This window comes from Gekko japonicus, unplaced genomic scaffold (genome assembly GCF_001447785.1).
Source record: "Gekko japonicus isolate JY-2015 unplaced genomic scaffold, Gekko_japonicus_V1.1 scaffold304, whole genome shotgun sequence".
In the NCBI taxonomy this organism is placed as follows: domain Eukaryota; kingdom Metazoa; phylum Chordata; class Lepidosauria; order Squamata; family Gekkonidae; genus Gekko; species Gekko japonicus.
Window position 1 is genome coordinate 860,912 of NW_015161960.1, and position 14,304 is coordinate 875,215.

Below are 14,304 nucleotides of genomic sequence, written 5' to 3' on the forward strand. Positions count from 1 at the left end.
CCTTTTTCCCTTCCCGCTCTTTCTTTCTTTCCCTCCTTTCATTCTTTCCTTTTCCTCTTTCCGCCTTCTTCCTTTCTCTCTCTTTCTTTTCCTCCTCCTTTCCTTCTCATTCTTTCACCCTTTCCTTCCTTCATTCCTTCTCTCTACTCTCTCTCTCTCTCTCTCTCCTTCCTTCTTTCCTCCTTCTGCGGCCCAACTCTCTTAAGAAGGGGTTTAAACTTTAAACTCCTTCTTTCTTCGCTCCCCCCCCCCCGCTGGGGAAAAGAAGGGGAGGCTTTTGAAGATGCCTTCCCCCCCTTTTGCTTCCCCTTCTGACATCACTTCCGGTGATGTTAGGGGGTGTTGCATGTGCTAATGAGCTATTATGCTAATAGCCTAGTAGCTCATTAGCATACCATATGCTAATGAGCCCCTGCAGCTCTTTTTCTACGAAAAGACCCCTGACTAGAAACACTGATTGTTATCAGTTCTCCATGCCCACAAGACAGAGAATAATCATGTATATTCTCAGGTGGGTAGCCACATTGGTCTGAAGCAACAGAACAAAATTTGAGTCCAGTGGCACCTTTAAGACCAACAAAGTTTTTTTCAAGGTGCCCTGACCTGGTTAGCCTAGGCAAGACTGATCTCATCAGATCTCAGAAGCTAAGGAGGGCCGACCCTGGCAAGTATTTGCAAAGGTGACCTCCAAGGAATACCAGGGCCATGACACAGGGGAGGTAATATCAAGCTTGAAATATCCTAGGCCCCACTAGTGGTTGCCAGAGGCAACCATTACTTCCAGGCTCACAAGTGCATGCACACACATAAAATACTCACAAAATTTTTTAAAAAGTTTTGCTCAAGGTATAAGCTTTCGTGTGCATGCATACTTCATCAGATAAACTGAAATGGAAGTTAACAGTCCACACACATAGGTACTGGGTGAGCAGCAAAGTAGCATACAACATAATGAAGATGCTTAATAGATACAAGGACCAAACATGGTCACCATATGTTTGGATTTAATTCCAGGGGAAAATATAGTGAAGGAAATAAATATATCAAAATTGGAGATTGATATATAAATATACCCTTCTTAATTGTGGAATGCTGAGAGTAATTAAATGAGACCCTGTTGTTACGCTCCATCCATTCCTGTCTGGTCACTGTATTTATTAAACATCTTCATTATGTTGTATGCGAATTTGCTGCTTACCCTCTACCTATAGGTATGGACTGGTACCTTCCATTTCAGTGTATCTGATGACGTGTGCATGCACAAAAAAGCTTATACCTTGAATAAAACTTTGTTGGTCAAAGCTGCCACTGAACTTGAATTTAGGTCATGTATATTCTCATATACAAGCATAAATCCTTCAGAGGAGTTTTTAACATATGGCCAGCAACTTCCTGTAAAATATGTCACTTAACATGCCAAGCCCAACTGAAGTGGGCCTCAGCAGCAAGGTCAATATGGCTAGCCATGGAGAACTTCTTTAAAGTCAACAGTCACACAATCTTTATTCTAACCTATGCATGCCACAGCTTTTTCTTGCATGCATCTTTGTTCTCTGCTAAATCACCCTCTCTTTGTTATAAAATATATATTGTAAAAAAGTGACTATAATGACTACTGAGTAAATATTTTATAAGAAAATGTCATTATTCATATTTAGAAACAAAGGAATCAGTCATCTCTAACTCTCAAAGGAGCAATAATTTATTGAATGTGCAAGTTTATACACTAAAAGCAAATAAAGAACAATTATAAAGTCTGACTCATTTAAACATGTGTGTTGATGTTAAATCAGACATTTCACTGAAAAAGACTCAAATATAACTCTGATAAATGGGATCCACTCATTAAAGATTGAAGATGAGGATGAAATTAAATTCTTAAAAAGATTTTTCAAAAAATCTTATTATGTCTGAAAACATAATGTATGAAATATAATGAATATCAGGTTACCAGTGATTGGAATACTTACAGTAAAAACCAACCGCTGCAGGATAATAAAGTGGAGGGAAAAGAAAAAAAGTCAGGATCCAGATATTACACAGGCACATAGTAAAAAATTATGAAAAATACCTTTGATTTCCCTCTTATTAAAAATAGTAAAAACACAAGAATCTTTATTGCTTCTATTTGACACACACAAGTCAGTGAAAAGATATCTGAAAAGACATCTAAACTGAAACAGCTACATAAGCTGTTGGATAAACATAACCCTATACTACAAGGTGGTAAACGGAATGTGTCATTAAACTACAATATAAAAAAATCATAGAATCACACAAGTCACTTTCGTGTGTTTCTGGCCTGTTTTGGCTTAGTGGAAAGACGAGAGAGAATATAATGACACACTCTGAAAGTGTCAGGGGACTGATACTGTAATGAGGAAGGGTTGTTTAGGTTAAAGGTGATTGTGGGTCAACAGTAAATGGATACACATTATTTATTAGAAAGTTTAGATGTGAGCTCAGAAGTTATAAATATTTAGAAGAATAAAATTATGGAAAAGATGCAAAACTCGTCACAATAGCAGAGATCATTGGATATTTATAAAGTAATTTTGACTGATATAGGTGATGGGTGCTAATTAGTAGGACCTAACTCTATCCGTATAATTGGAAACTGTTATTAGAATAAGCGAGCTCACAGACTTGATTTCAATAGGCTTCAATAGGCTTAGACTGGAGTACCCGCATATGATTGCATTGTAAATCATTTATACAGTACTTGTAATGCATAAAAGAATTTAAAGTCATTTATTGCTGGTGGACCTTCCAAAACAATGTAGCTAGCTATGTGAAAGTCTGGTAAAAAACTGCAGAAAATTCAGGTGGGGGGGGGTTTCCCCTGAAGGCTCCCCCCCAATTTTTCTGATGGAATAGAATGGAAATGTTGGAGAGCACTGGAGGAAAAAACCTATGAAATATTTTATTTTATTTTATTTGGAATGAGTGAAATGCTTTTTTAGATACGTACGGCTTTGCTGACCCAAAATCTGTCACGTGAAGGTTTTAGTGAGAAAATCTACCCAGGGTCCCCAACCTTTTCAAGCTGGTGGCCATTTTTGGATTTCTGATGCAGTGGTACAGAATGGCTGTTGTGAGAAGCTGAGCCAACCACAAAGTGGCCACGCCAGGGGATGGAGGGCAACACACACACAAAGAGTCCAAATTCATGAGTCAAGAGGAATAATTTTAAAAATACACTAGGCAAGAGGAGACAGAATAAAACCAATACTATGGAGGCAGCTGCTGCCAAAACAATGTTATTTTAATCTGCAAAACCAATCAGAAGCCCTGCTGGGCAGGAGTCCCTACCTGACCACGGCCACTTTCTAAAAATATTTGGCACACACCAGAAAGGTGACAATAGGCATCATGTTTGGGACCCTGATCTACTGGCTATGTTGCTCCACTGTATGGAGCAAACCTGCAAACTGGGGGCCAGGTTTGGCTCTAAATATAATTCCTATGCATGCTACAGGTCTAGAGCTAAAATAACTGAGGCCATCATATTTTGTTCATATTATGAAAAGACAGGAATCACTGCAAAAGACAATAACGCTAGGAAAATTGAAGGCAGAAGGCAAAGTGAAAGACCAAACACAAAATGGATTGATTCAATACATGCCCTCAGTTTGCAAGACTTGGTAACAATAAAGTGTTTTGGAGATAATTAATTAGGGTTGTCAGGTCCCCTCACCATCACAGTGGGGAAATTTGGGAGGAATTCCAAGGTGGGCGGGACGTCGCACGCGATGTCCCCGACGCAATGATGTCACCCAGAAGGGTCATCATCATGTCGGTGGTGTTGCACATGACACTCTGGTTTGGGGGCAAAAACTCTATGGGGGTTTTCTGGGGGGTTCAAAACCACAGAGCTTGCCCCAAAACCAAAGCATCATCACGCAACATTGCCAATGTGATGATGTCACTTCCTGGTGATATCTTCGTGCCGGGGACATTGTGCGAAGACATCCTTGTTTGGTAGTGGGGTTTTCCCTGCTGGCCAGTTAGCCAGCAGTGGATCAGAGCCCCCAAAAGCAGGACCTGGGACCTATCATTAATTCATAGGGTTACCATAAGTTACTACACACACACACTCACACACACAACAGTGGTGTAAGCAATGGATGTTCTGATATATTAGGATATGGAGTGACTGTACTCATCTTAGAACATTAATACTGTAAGATGCTTTAGGAGTTGTATTCCAAGAATAAATATGCTAAATAAGTAAATAACACTGATAATTTGTTCGGGAAAGATTGCTTGTTTCTCCAGAAATTTGGCAACAGCTTGCAAGATGGCTCAATTTAGGGCCCAGTCCTGGAGGTCCTGGGCACAGAACTTAAGTATTCAGCTTGCCACTGAGGCATCATGCTGATATAGCCGAGGTGTGGTGTTCCACCCAGTAGAATGATAGGGTGGCCCTCTTGTTGATATGGACTTTTGCCTTGGTGTTGTCAATTAGTAAGAAGACATGTCTGCCCTCTACCTGGTATAAAAAGACAGGAATTACTAGCTTTATTGTTCTGAGTTCATACAGTGTTGTGACTTGGACCTTGACCATTTGCTTTGGGCTAAGAAGCTGAGACCCACACGGTTGACATCTGTTATTATTTCAGTTGGTTCTGGTCCCTCAATGGTCTGCCCACCAATAGGTTCCAGGTTTGGAGCCACCAGTGAATGGAAGTGTCAAGTTTCCTGCAGTGTGGTACTACCTAGTTATATTATCCTGAAATTGAAGTAGGATTCACTGGAGAGCATGGGAGTGGAAGTAAACCTGTCTATATGAGCAATCATAAGGCTTTGGGTATTCACAAATGTCACAAGACATTTAATAAATATACAACCTGGCTATTCTTTCTAGGGGAAGGACATGCTTGCTTTCTTGGTGAACACATAAAACTCTTTTACACTGAGTCACCACTGATCCATCAAGGTCAGTATTGCCTACTCTGATTGACAATATCTCTTCAGTTAGAAATCATTTGTATCACCTACTATATAACTGAAGAAGCTAAGGGAAAGGCTACTCACTGAGATCTCGTGTGGTGCCAGATGCCTGGCAGCAGGAGAGGCAGCCGCTGTGGATGAGCTAGAGCTCATGTGGCAAGGGCAGCAGAGTCCAGGGGTTGGTAAGAATGAAGACAGCAAATGCAAGCCCCACCCTATGGGCAGCATGCAGGTCCTGTTAAGGCTGGTGGAAGATGTCCCTAACTTGCATGAATAGGGACCGACCCCTCTGCTGTCCCCTGGGTGAGTGTCTGGGCCTATGGGAGCCCCCATGATTTCACTTCATTAGTGGCTGAAAGGAGCCACGTGGTGGATGAAAGACTCTTCTTTAATTGGGCTTTTCTGTTAACATCCTTTTTGTTCTCCTTGTGTTCAAAATGTTGAAAGGGCAAATGAAGCTATGTAAAATGCTACTTCTGCAGGTCAGCAAGGCATGTACTGGAGATCCACCTTTCACCAGAAACAGAAGTACTCTACAAAGTCTTCCAGCACAATCCCTGCCTCTGGAGTGGATGGGAGGACTAACCCACAAAAGGATAGTCTCTTTCACTTATAAAAAAATAAGCTATTGTCTCTACAGATAGTTAACTGTGCAATATGACCACAAGATCATGATCACTTAACATGTTGGCATGATTAACTACATATGCAATCATATTAAATTCTCAAAAGCATGCTGCAAAAGGGTAACAGTTTCTATGGTGTTTGTTTTATTAAAATAGTATAAACCGACAGTCTTCAGACAGAACAGGAAAAAATGTTTAAGATATGAATTGGAGAAAATAATTTTTCTTTTTTACCTGAAGGATTAGAAAAATCCAACATACTGGTTGTAGGCTGCAAGAGATCAGGACTGCTGGATGAGAGTGTGCCAGGAATAGGCATAATTGCCACACTGTGTCTGCACTGTCTGGTGCCCACAATACTGTCATCCTGTGATTGGCTTACACTTCCATCACTGAAAAAAAAGTTTCAAAAGTTGCTTGTATTTAGACAATACATAAATGTAGTTACTATATGCACATCATGGAAAGCAAGTGGTAACTATTACTAACATTAGAAACATAAAATTTTGAAAATAGTTTATTTTGTTTTTTAAAACCTCTTCCTTCTGTTGTTTACAAACTGCTACATCTGTGATCTTTCGGAATAAAATGGTTCTTTGCTGACAACAGCTCTCTCTGCTCTAATTTGGATGCTTACTTGATTAGTACACAGGCATTAAAGGTATCTATAGCACTGTCTAGGTACTACTGTGTGGATCAGTTCAGTTTGTTTCCCTGAGAAACATCAACAAAGTCTTGGGGATGTGCCAGTTTAGATCAGTGTCCCCTCTTGGCTTGTAAGATCTTACAATTGGGCATTGAGTCCTTTAATTCACAGGACTGTCAATGCCTCTTTCAAAAACTATTGTTTAATATCTATGTAAGGGCTCTTAATGAAACCTTTTAAGGAGGGTAATACCACCATGCTGATACACCACTTTAAGTAAGTTTCTGTTTGCCACTGCCTCCATTGTGAACCAGCATGATGTAATAGTTAGACTGGCAAATTAGAATCTGGGAGACCCAGGTTGAAATCCCCACAATGACATGGAAGGTTACTGGGTAACCTTGGGCCAGGCACACACATTCAGCCTAATCTACCTCAACGGGTTGTTATGCAGATAAAAAAAAGAGACAAGAAGAACGATCTAAGCCATTTTTGGTACCAACTGGAGAGAAAATAAAATGACATTGTATACTGGTCAAAACACTCTAAACAAATAAATAGAAATTGAAGTCAGATAAGACAAAGGTGATGCTGCTTGGAGAGGTTGCTGCATTACCTACCATTGATCAAGTTTAATGTCTGCTGAAAGACTCTGCTAAGAGCTGGCTGGCTGGGTTTCGGTCTCCTGTTGGAGAAGTAAGTGACTATGGCAGCAAAAATGTTTTTCCCAGCTTCATATATGTTACCAGGGGTCATTTCCTGCAGGAGCGTGCAGGAGTGGAGCTCCGGCAGTAAAGAGCCCAGGGGGCGGGCACATGCAGCAACCCCGCCCCCTGCTCCCAGCAGCCCTCAGTCAGCGCAAGAAGCAGCCAGGTAAGTTGAAGAGCAACCCCCCCCGGCTCCCCAGCCCAAAACAGTCCAGTGGCACCTTTAAGGCCAAGGTTTATTCAGGTACAAGCTCTCCCTCCTCTGCCAGGACAGATATGCACGTCCCCCCCCCCACCAAATAGCTAGCAATCCAAAACAGTCCAGTGGAGCCTGAGCCGCAGCAGTGGGTGTTGCCTTCTGACACACTTCCAGTGATGTCAGGGGGGGTGGCATATGCAAATAAGTTATGCTAATGAGTTATTCTAATGAGCTCCTGCACCTCTTTTTCTAAGAAATGACCCCTGTATGTTACACAGGGGTTGTTTTTGTAGATGATCCAGAAACTTCACTTGGTACAAAATGTGGTGGCGTGTCTGTTATCTGGGATCAGCCAACAGGGCTATGTTACTCCCAAGGTCCCTGCACTGGCTGTTTGTTTGTTTTTACATCATGTTTAAGTTACTGGTTCTTACCTTTAAGAAGCACTTGGAGCCCATATTCTTGCATAACCAAACATTCTGGCTAATAAGGTGTTTTATTTTGACTGATTTATTTAAAACATTTCTATTTCACCTTTTCACCCAACTCAGGGTCCCCCAAGGCAGCAAACATTAAAACAGCATTTATTATATATATGATTTTAAAGGTAAAGGTCCCCTTGCTCGAAAGCCAGTCGAATCTGACTCTAGGGTTGCAGTGCTCATCTCCGTTTCAAAGCCGAAGAGCCAGCGCTGTCCGAAGGCATTTTCGTGGTCATGTGGCCAGCATGACTAAACACCAAGGCGCACGGAATGCTGTTACCTTCCCACCGAAGTGGTACCTATTTATCTACTTGCAATTTCTTGCTTTCGAACTGCTAGGTTGGCAGGAGCTGGAACTAGAGATGGGAGCTCACTTCATCATGCGGCACACTCGGGTCTCCAACTCCTGAACTACTGACCTTCCACAGCCTGCAGTTCAGCATTTTAACCACTTGAGCCACCACAGCTCCTTTATATAATTTTAAAAACAATTAAAAACATTGAACACAAATACATTTGAACATACAAACAGGAAGGAGGACTAATAAAGTCTTATTGAGGGGACACTAAGCAAAACAAAAAGATCTTCACCCAAATGGTAGAAGGCAATGATAGAGACAGATCCATCTCCCTGGGAAGGGAATTCCAAAGTTTTGGCACCACAACCAAGAAGCCCTTTCTCAGGCTGCCATCCATCTAGTCACAGCTGGCAGGGACACCTGGAGCAGAGCCTCTGACGATGACCACAGTGGTCAGGTAGGTTTATATGGAGTAGCTGGTCCTTAAGGCACCCTGGTGACAAGCTGTATAGGGCCTTAAAGCACAATGAATTGGGCCTATAAACAAACTGAGAGCCAGTGTAGATGGAACAATACTAGAGTGATATGGTCCCTGTGACCCATGCCAGTCGATGTTCTGGCTGCAGCATTCTGTACCAACTGTAGCTTACAGAAAGTCTTCAAGGGCAGTCACACACAGAACAAATTGCAACAATCTAATCCAGAGGTTACCAGGGCATGTACCACAATGGCAAGATCTGTCCTGCCCAGGAACAGCCACAGCTGGCTCACCACTCAAAGCACTCCTGGCAACCTCTGCCACTTGTTTTTCCAAAAGGAGATCCAAGCTATGAACCTGCTCCTTGAGGGGGAGTATAACCCCATCCAGAACTGAACATATACCAATTCGTGGTTCAAACTTTCCCCCCGCCAGTAGCTCCTCTTTTTTGGTTGGGGCTAAATTTCACCCTCTTAGCCCTTATCCATCCCAAAAATGCCTTCAGGTACCTGTTCATGTTTGTCACAGCCTCTCTGGGATCTGCTGGAAGCACAAATTGAGTGTCATTTGCCAATTATGGAAACTCAGCCTAGATCTCTGGATGACCTCTCCCAGCAGCTTCATGTTGATGTTAAAAAGCATGGGGGATAAGATAGAACCTTGCAGGACCCCAGAGGCCAGAGGTCAAGTAGCAGTCCCCAACACTACACTCTAAAACCTATCTTTGAGGAAGGGCTGAAACCACCACAAAATGGTGCCTCCCAGTCCCAATGCCAAAAGCTGGTCCAGAAAGATACCATGATTGATACTATCAAAAGACACAAAGAGGTCCAGAAGAATTAACAGGGTCATATTCCTCTTGTCCATCTCCCAGCACTGATCATCCAACGAGCAACCAAGGCTGTTTCAGTCAATAATCAAGATTTAAACCAGTCTGGAATTTATCCAAACAATCTGCTTCATTCAGGAATCCCTGAAGTTGCCCAGTCACCACTGTTTTAATCACCTTGCTCAAGAATAGTACATGTGTACATATGAAATTGCCTTATACTGAATCAGACTATTTGATCATCTACCCAGACTGGCAGCAACTCTCCAGGGTCTCAGGAAGAGGGCTTTCACTCCTTGATCCTTCTAACTGCAGTTGCCAGGAATTGAAAATGAGACCTGCATGCACGGGAAGATGTTCTACCACTAAGCCATGGCCCCTATCCTATTTGAGTCTGGATGGTAGTTATTCAACTGTCCTGAGTCTAGAGTAGCTTTCTTTAGAAGTAGATGCACCAATGCCTGCTTCAAGGAGACATTTATTGTCTCCAAGACCCAGTCTGTCCACAGTCCTCCCTGGAAGATTTAAGCAGCCAGGATTGGCAAGGGTCATATAAGCAGGTGGCAGATTTCAAACTTCCAAGAATCTTGTTCACATTTTCAGACTGAACAAGCTGAACTGTATCCCACACAACACTACAAGTTAGCATCCCCGGAATCCTGTTCCTGTAGAGTCCAAGCTAGAATGAATGAGATTTTATCCACAAACTGCTGAGCAAAATGGTCACATTGGGCTAGGGAGTAATCTACCTCCTCCTATATTATACTTGGGTATGAGTCTGGAGGGCAAAATGGGAGCAGGGTTAAGTAGGGAAATAAAGGTGGAGACTAAAATATCATATGAAGATACAGCCTCAGTGGGGTTTGAAGAAGTCATAAGGGAGGAGCGCAGGTTGATAATCGCTTGCTCGGTGACTAATAGCTGGAGTCTCTCGGTATGGTTATGTGACCAAATAGATCTAGGGAGGAACTCAGAGGATAAATCATTAACTGTAGGGGCTAGATCAGATTGAAGGTGTATCTGGGAGGTAACTGAGAGGACTAGAGGGAAAAGCTCACTCTCAATGCGGGGATCAATATAAAAATGCTCTAAACTATTTTTAAAGGATAAAGGGATTAAAACATTATCTAAAACGCTATAACCTCTAGTTGATGCAAAAGGGATATCCCTACTATGGGAACCATTTAGGACAAGTTTATCACATTGGATGCAAAATTTACTAAGAAATATGCCCGCCTGGTTAATATGAGGGTCTTTGGAGGACCTAACAAAACTAAAGAAATTTGAGAGGAAGTGGTTTGGGTCTAGGTTCAGAGCAGCCAGAAAGTCATGGTCATCTTTACCAATTCTGGCGTTAAAATCACCCAGAAGGATAACATCTACTATGGGAAAGCGAAGTTCTAGTTGTTCAAGATATGAAATCAAGCGGTCCCAAAGGGAGCATAAAGACAATTTGTCTGGGGAAGGAGGTAAATAGATGTTGACTGCAATAAAAGCAAAATCCTGAAGACTAAATAGGAAAGCATGGGCAACTGGGTTCAGCCCCATGTAGAGAGCATTACAGTAGTCCAGCATCGAGGTGACCATCGCGAAGAGAGAACAAAAGGGTTAAACCTGCTTGGAAACGGCCCAGAGGACTGCTCTTAAATCCAGGCAGGGAATATGTTGAAAATCCTTCAAGGGAAATTGTGGATTTTGTCCATGTTTCCTGAAAGAAAATAATCTCAAATTGCCTTAAATAGGAACAGAAATCATGATCCACTTTCTTACTTCCCCATCCAGCTATGTTCCAGGATAACAGTTTCACGGTTGGGGACTGGGGCTTCGTTAACAGTCAATTTCTGACAACTGTTCACTCCTCCTATATTATATTTACAATGGAGTGCTGAAGTATCTGATATCTACTGAGTACTGTCTTAGCTCTGATACATGAAGAGAAAAATTTGAAGAAATATTTTAAATAAATTAAAAAAACCTGGGCAGCTTACCCATTACTATTCCTACAGTACATTTATTTGTTAGGAAGTAATGTGTATAAGGCCATATGCATTAAAGAACCAAACCTTCAGAAGTCATAGCACTGAGATACTGCTGCTTAGATTTACATATTTTAGTCAAAATTACTGCAGGCTATATGGGCACGACAAAAAACTATGTCCTTCAATAGCAGCTCTGGGGAACTACTGACGCCTAAGAAGAGGAGCCAAACTTAGTGTAAAGAATGTAATGTGCTACTAGGTCAGAAAAACAGAAAGGAAACTAATTTCCAGTGCAAGACTTCCATGCAGGTTCCCCCTCTAATTTCCAGTGCAAGACTTCCATGCAGATTCCCCCTCCCTATGCACTTAGCCATAATCCATTAACAAAGCAAAGGAAATAATTGAAGTCACAAAGACTAACCATTCTCAGATCTATTGTGACATAACCTATAGGAACCACCACGGTGTGAAAAAATGTCGTCTAAGAGCAGTGTTTGGAGCTGTGTGCTCTCTCTTGCTCTCTCTCTCCACAATTTCTGCCAGCTGCCTAGTAGTATACACTACTTCTGCATTGAATTGCATAGATCCTATATAATTATTAACCAGTAATGATAATAAAGCATGTGACTGATAAAAATCAGATAGGCAGAAAACTCCCATTGGGGTAATAGGTAGGGTTGCTCAGAATAACCACTAGGCTAGCATAATCCAGCAAACTCCTTAATGCTAATTTATGTGACAAAGTGAGGTCCAGCTATTCACGATATTGCTAGATGATAGATTTACCCAGGTGCCATTCAGTCAACAAGAGGAAACATAAGATATGTTAGATATAAACCTTTAGACCTGAGTTAGAGAGAACAAGTAATGAAAACAGTTTGTTTCCAAGGAGACAGAATACTGTTGGAAGAAAATACGGCTAATAGATGGCAAATGACATCCAGATGAATAGGAAGAGAGTCTACAATAAAATAAATAAGAGAGTGCTGTATATCAAAAAAGAGGAGACCATGAAGATTATTTGGAGATAGCAGCAATAACCAATAATTGCTTTAGGAACAACTCCAAAGCGACTCTGATGTACGCAATATTCTAGCTATAGTGCAGAGGAATGGAAATGGTGCTTTTAGCGCTGTTCTTGAAATGAAAGGAGAAATCCGTTATCCTTTACAGGGAGCTTTGGACTGGGTTGTATGCATTATGGTTCCAAATGGAATTATGATCTGAAGAACTGTTCCCTTTCATACTTACATACTAAGATCTTCAAGGAGAGGACCTGCTCTTTGATCTGCCCCAAAATACAGAAGGCACATGCAGGGCCAGCTCACCCGCTAGACAAACTAGGCAGTCGCCTAGAGCGCGGGCCGGACCTTAGGGTACCAGACTGGACCTGATGGGAGGAAGCGGCAGCGGCGGGTGCCAGGTGCAGCATCGCGGGGGGGAGCTGTTTGGTGTGCGGGGGCTGAGATGGCAAGATAAAGCCTCGGCTGGAGAGTGCTTGGTAGCCCAGCACCTCTCCGGCGGTGGCAACCTCCAGAGCCGCCCTGGCTCGTTGGGCTGAGGGGAGCGGAGGGCACAACTTTGCATTGCCTCCTTCCCACTGGGGTCCGCGGGGTGGCCAGCGAGAGAGCGCCCCTCAGCCAAGTTGCTCCTCCGGGTGGCTGTTTGCGAGGGGAGGAGTCGGGCGGGTTCAAGCGTGTGGGTCGCGGAAGCAACGATGGGTGAGTTGCTCCAAACTGCACTGCTGCCCTCCCCCCCATCAAAAGCCCCAAAGCACGGCGAGCCCATGCTGTCCGCCGCCGTTCCTGTGCGCCCTGCACCGCCCCAGTCCCACCCCTGCCAAAAGCCCTGCTCAGCCAGCCTCTGCTCACAACTTGGCAGCCTCTGCCCCGCCCGCTCCCACCCCCTCCGGGCTCACTCTGGCGCCGCTGCCCCCATGGCTGCCTGGCCCTCCCCTCCCCACTGGACACGTCCCACCTGAATCAAATGACAAACGTAACGATCTCTGCCGTCCTGTTCCAGGCTCCGGAGACGGAGAGTTTCCACACAGACAAGAAACCTCTCTTGGAAATGACGGCCACGAAGGTAAAATGTGCAGAGAGATCAATAGCATTGGGGAAAGCGCTGTCTCAAGCAGACCAGATAACCCAAACTTGGAATCATCCCCACGTTTTCTCTTCTCTCCTCCTCCTCCCTCCATTCTCGCCCTTCTTTGTTCCTGTTGGCTCAGAAAAAAGGGGAGGGGGTGGGGGGACCTTCAAACATCAGGGGGGGGGGGCTCTGATCTCATGAGCATCCCATTTGGCCCCTTTTGCATCGAAGTTTGTCCTCCGTCCCAAGAAGATAAAATCCTTGCACCAGACCTCTCCTTTGAATAGCAAAGGAGGATGGACGGAGGGCGCTGGGAGCTGGTGAACGGGACTGCGGAGGCAGTGGCTCAGCAGGGGAGGGCCAAGGCCGGCGCTGCTGCCTGCCTTGGCAAGGTGAGGCTGGCCAGCCAGCCCCTCGACGGTGGGCCAGCAAGGGAGGCGAGGCAAGGCTCCTTCCCGCTCCAGGACCTGGGCAGGGGCGAGGCTAGCTTGTGGTGCCTGGTGCCCCCCCCGGGGCCTGTTTCTGGGAGGTTTCCAAGCCCCACTGGGAGGTTGGCATCACCTGGGGGCGCCACAAGCTGGCCTCGCCTAGGGCACATGATACAGGGAACCCAGGCTTTGGAACACACTTTTTCATAAAGGGCTTTTTTTTTGTTTCTTCTTTGTCTGCACAACACATTCTAGTCATTTACGCTACTGTTTTGCTTTATTTATTTTTTGTGTTATGATATTTATACCCTGCCCTCCCCGCAAACGGGCTCAGGGTGGCTCACATAGGCACAAAGTGCATTCAATGTACAAAGTCCAAATATAAATACAAGATTAAAACAAGTTAAAATCAATTCGAACAGATGCATAAATAAACTCCCGACATCTTACGCACAGGGGGGAGACTGGGGTGATGGAAGATGTTACCCCAATAAAGAAGCGGTGGTGGCAGTGGTTGTGGCGGCTCCCACTCATAGGCCTGGTGGAAGAGCTCCATCTTGCAGGCCCTGCGGAACTGCATAAGGTCC

The 14,304-nt window shown here is 43.8% G+C and overlaps 1 protein-coding gene across 1 annotated transcript in view; it reads right to left on the reverse strand.

The window, feature by feature from the left end:
- The window catches only part of RAPGEF6 (Rap guanine nucleotide exchange factor 6), a 218,188-nt gene that overhangs the window by 44,476 nt on the left and 159,408 nt on the right, over nt 1–14,304 (reverse strand). The window contains exons 17-18 of the mRNA XM_015429532.1: nt 5,814–5,971; nt 1,971–1,985 (exon numbers count right to left, since the gene is read on the reverse strand). Coding sequence (XP_015285018.1) covers nt 1,971–1,985; nt 5,814–5,971 — 173 coding nt within the window. The remainder of the gene's footprint in view (nt 1–1,970; nt 1,986–5,813; nt 5,972–14,304) is intronic.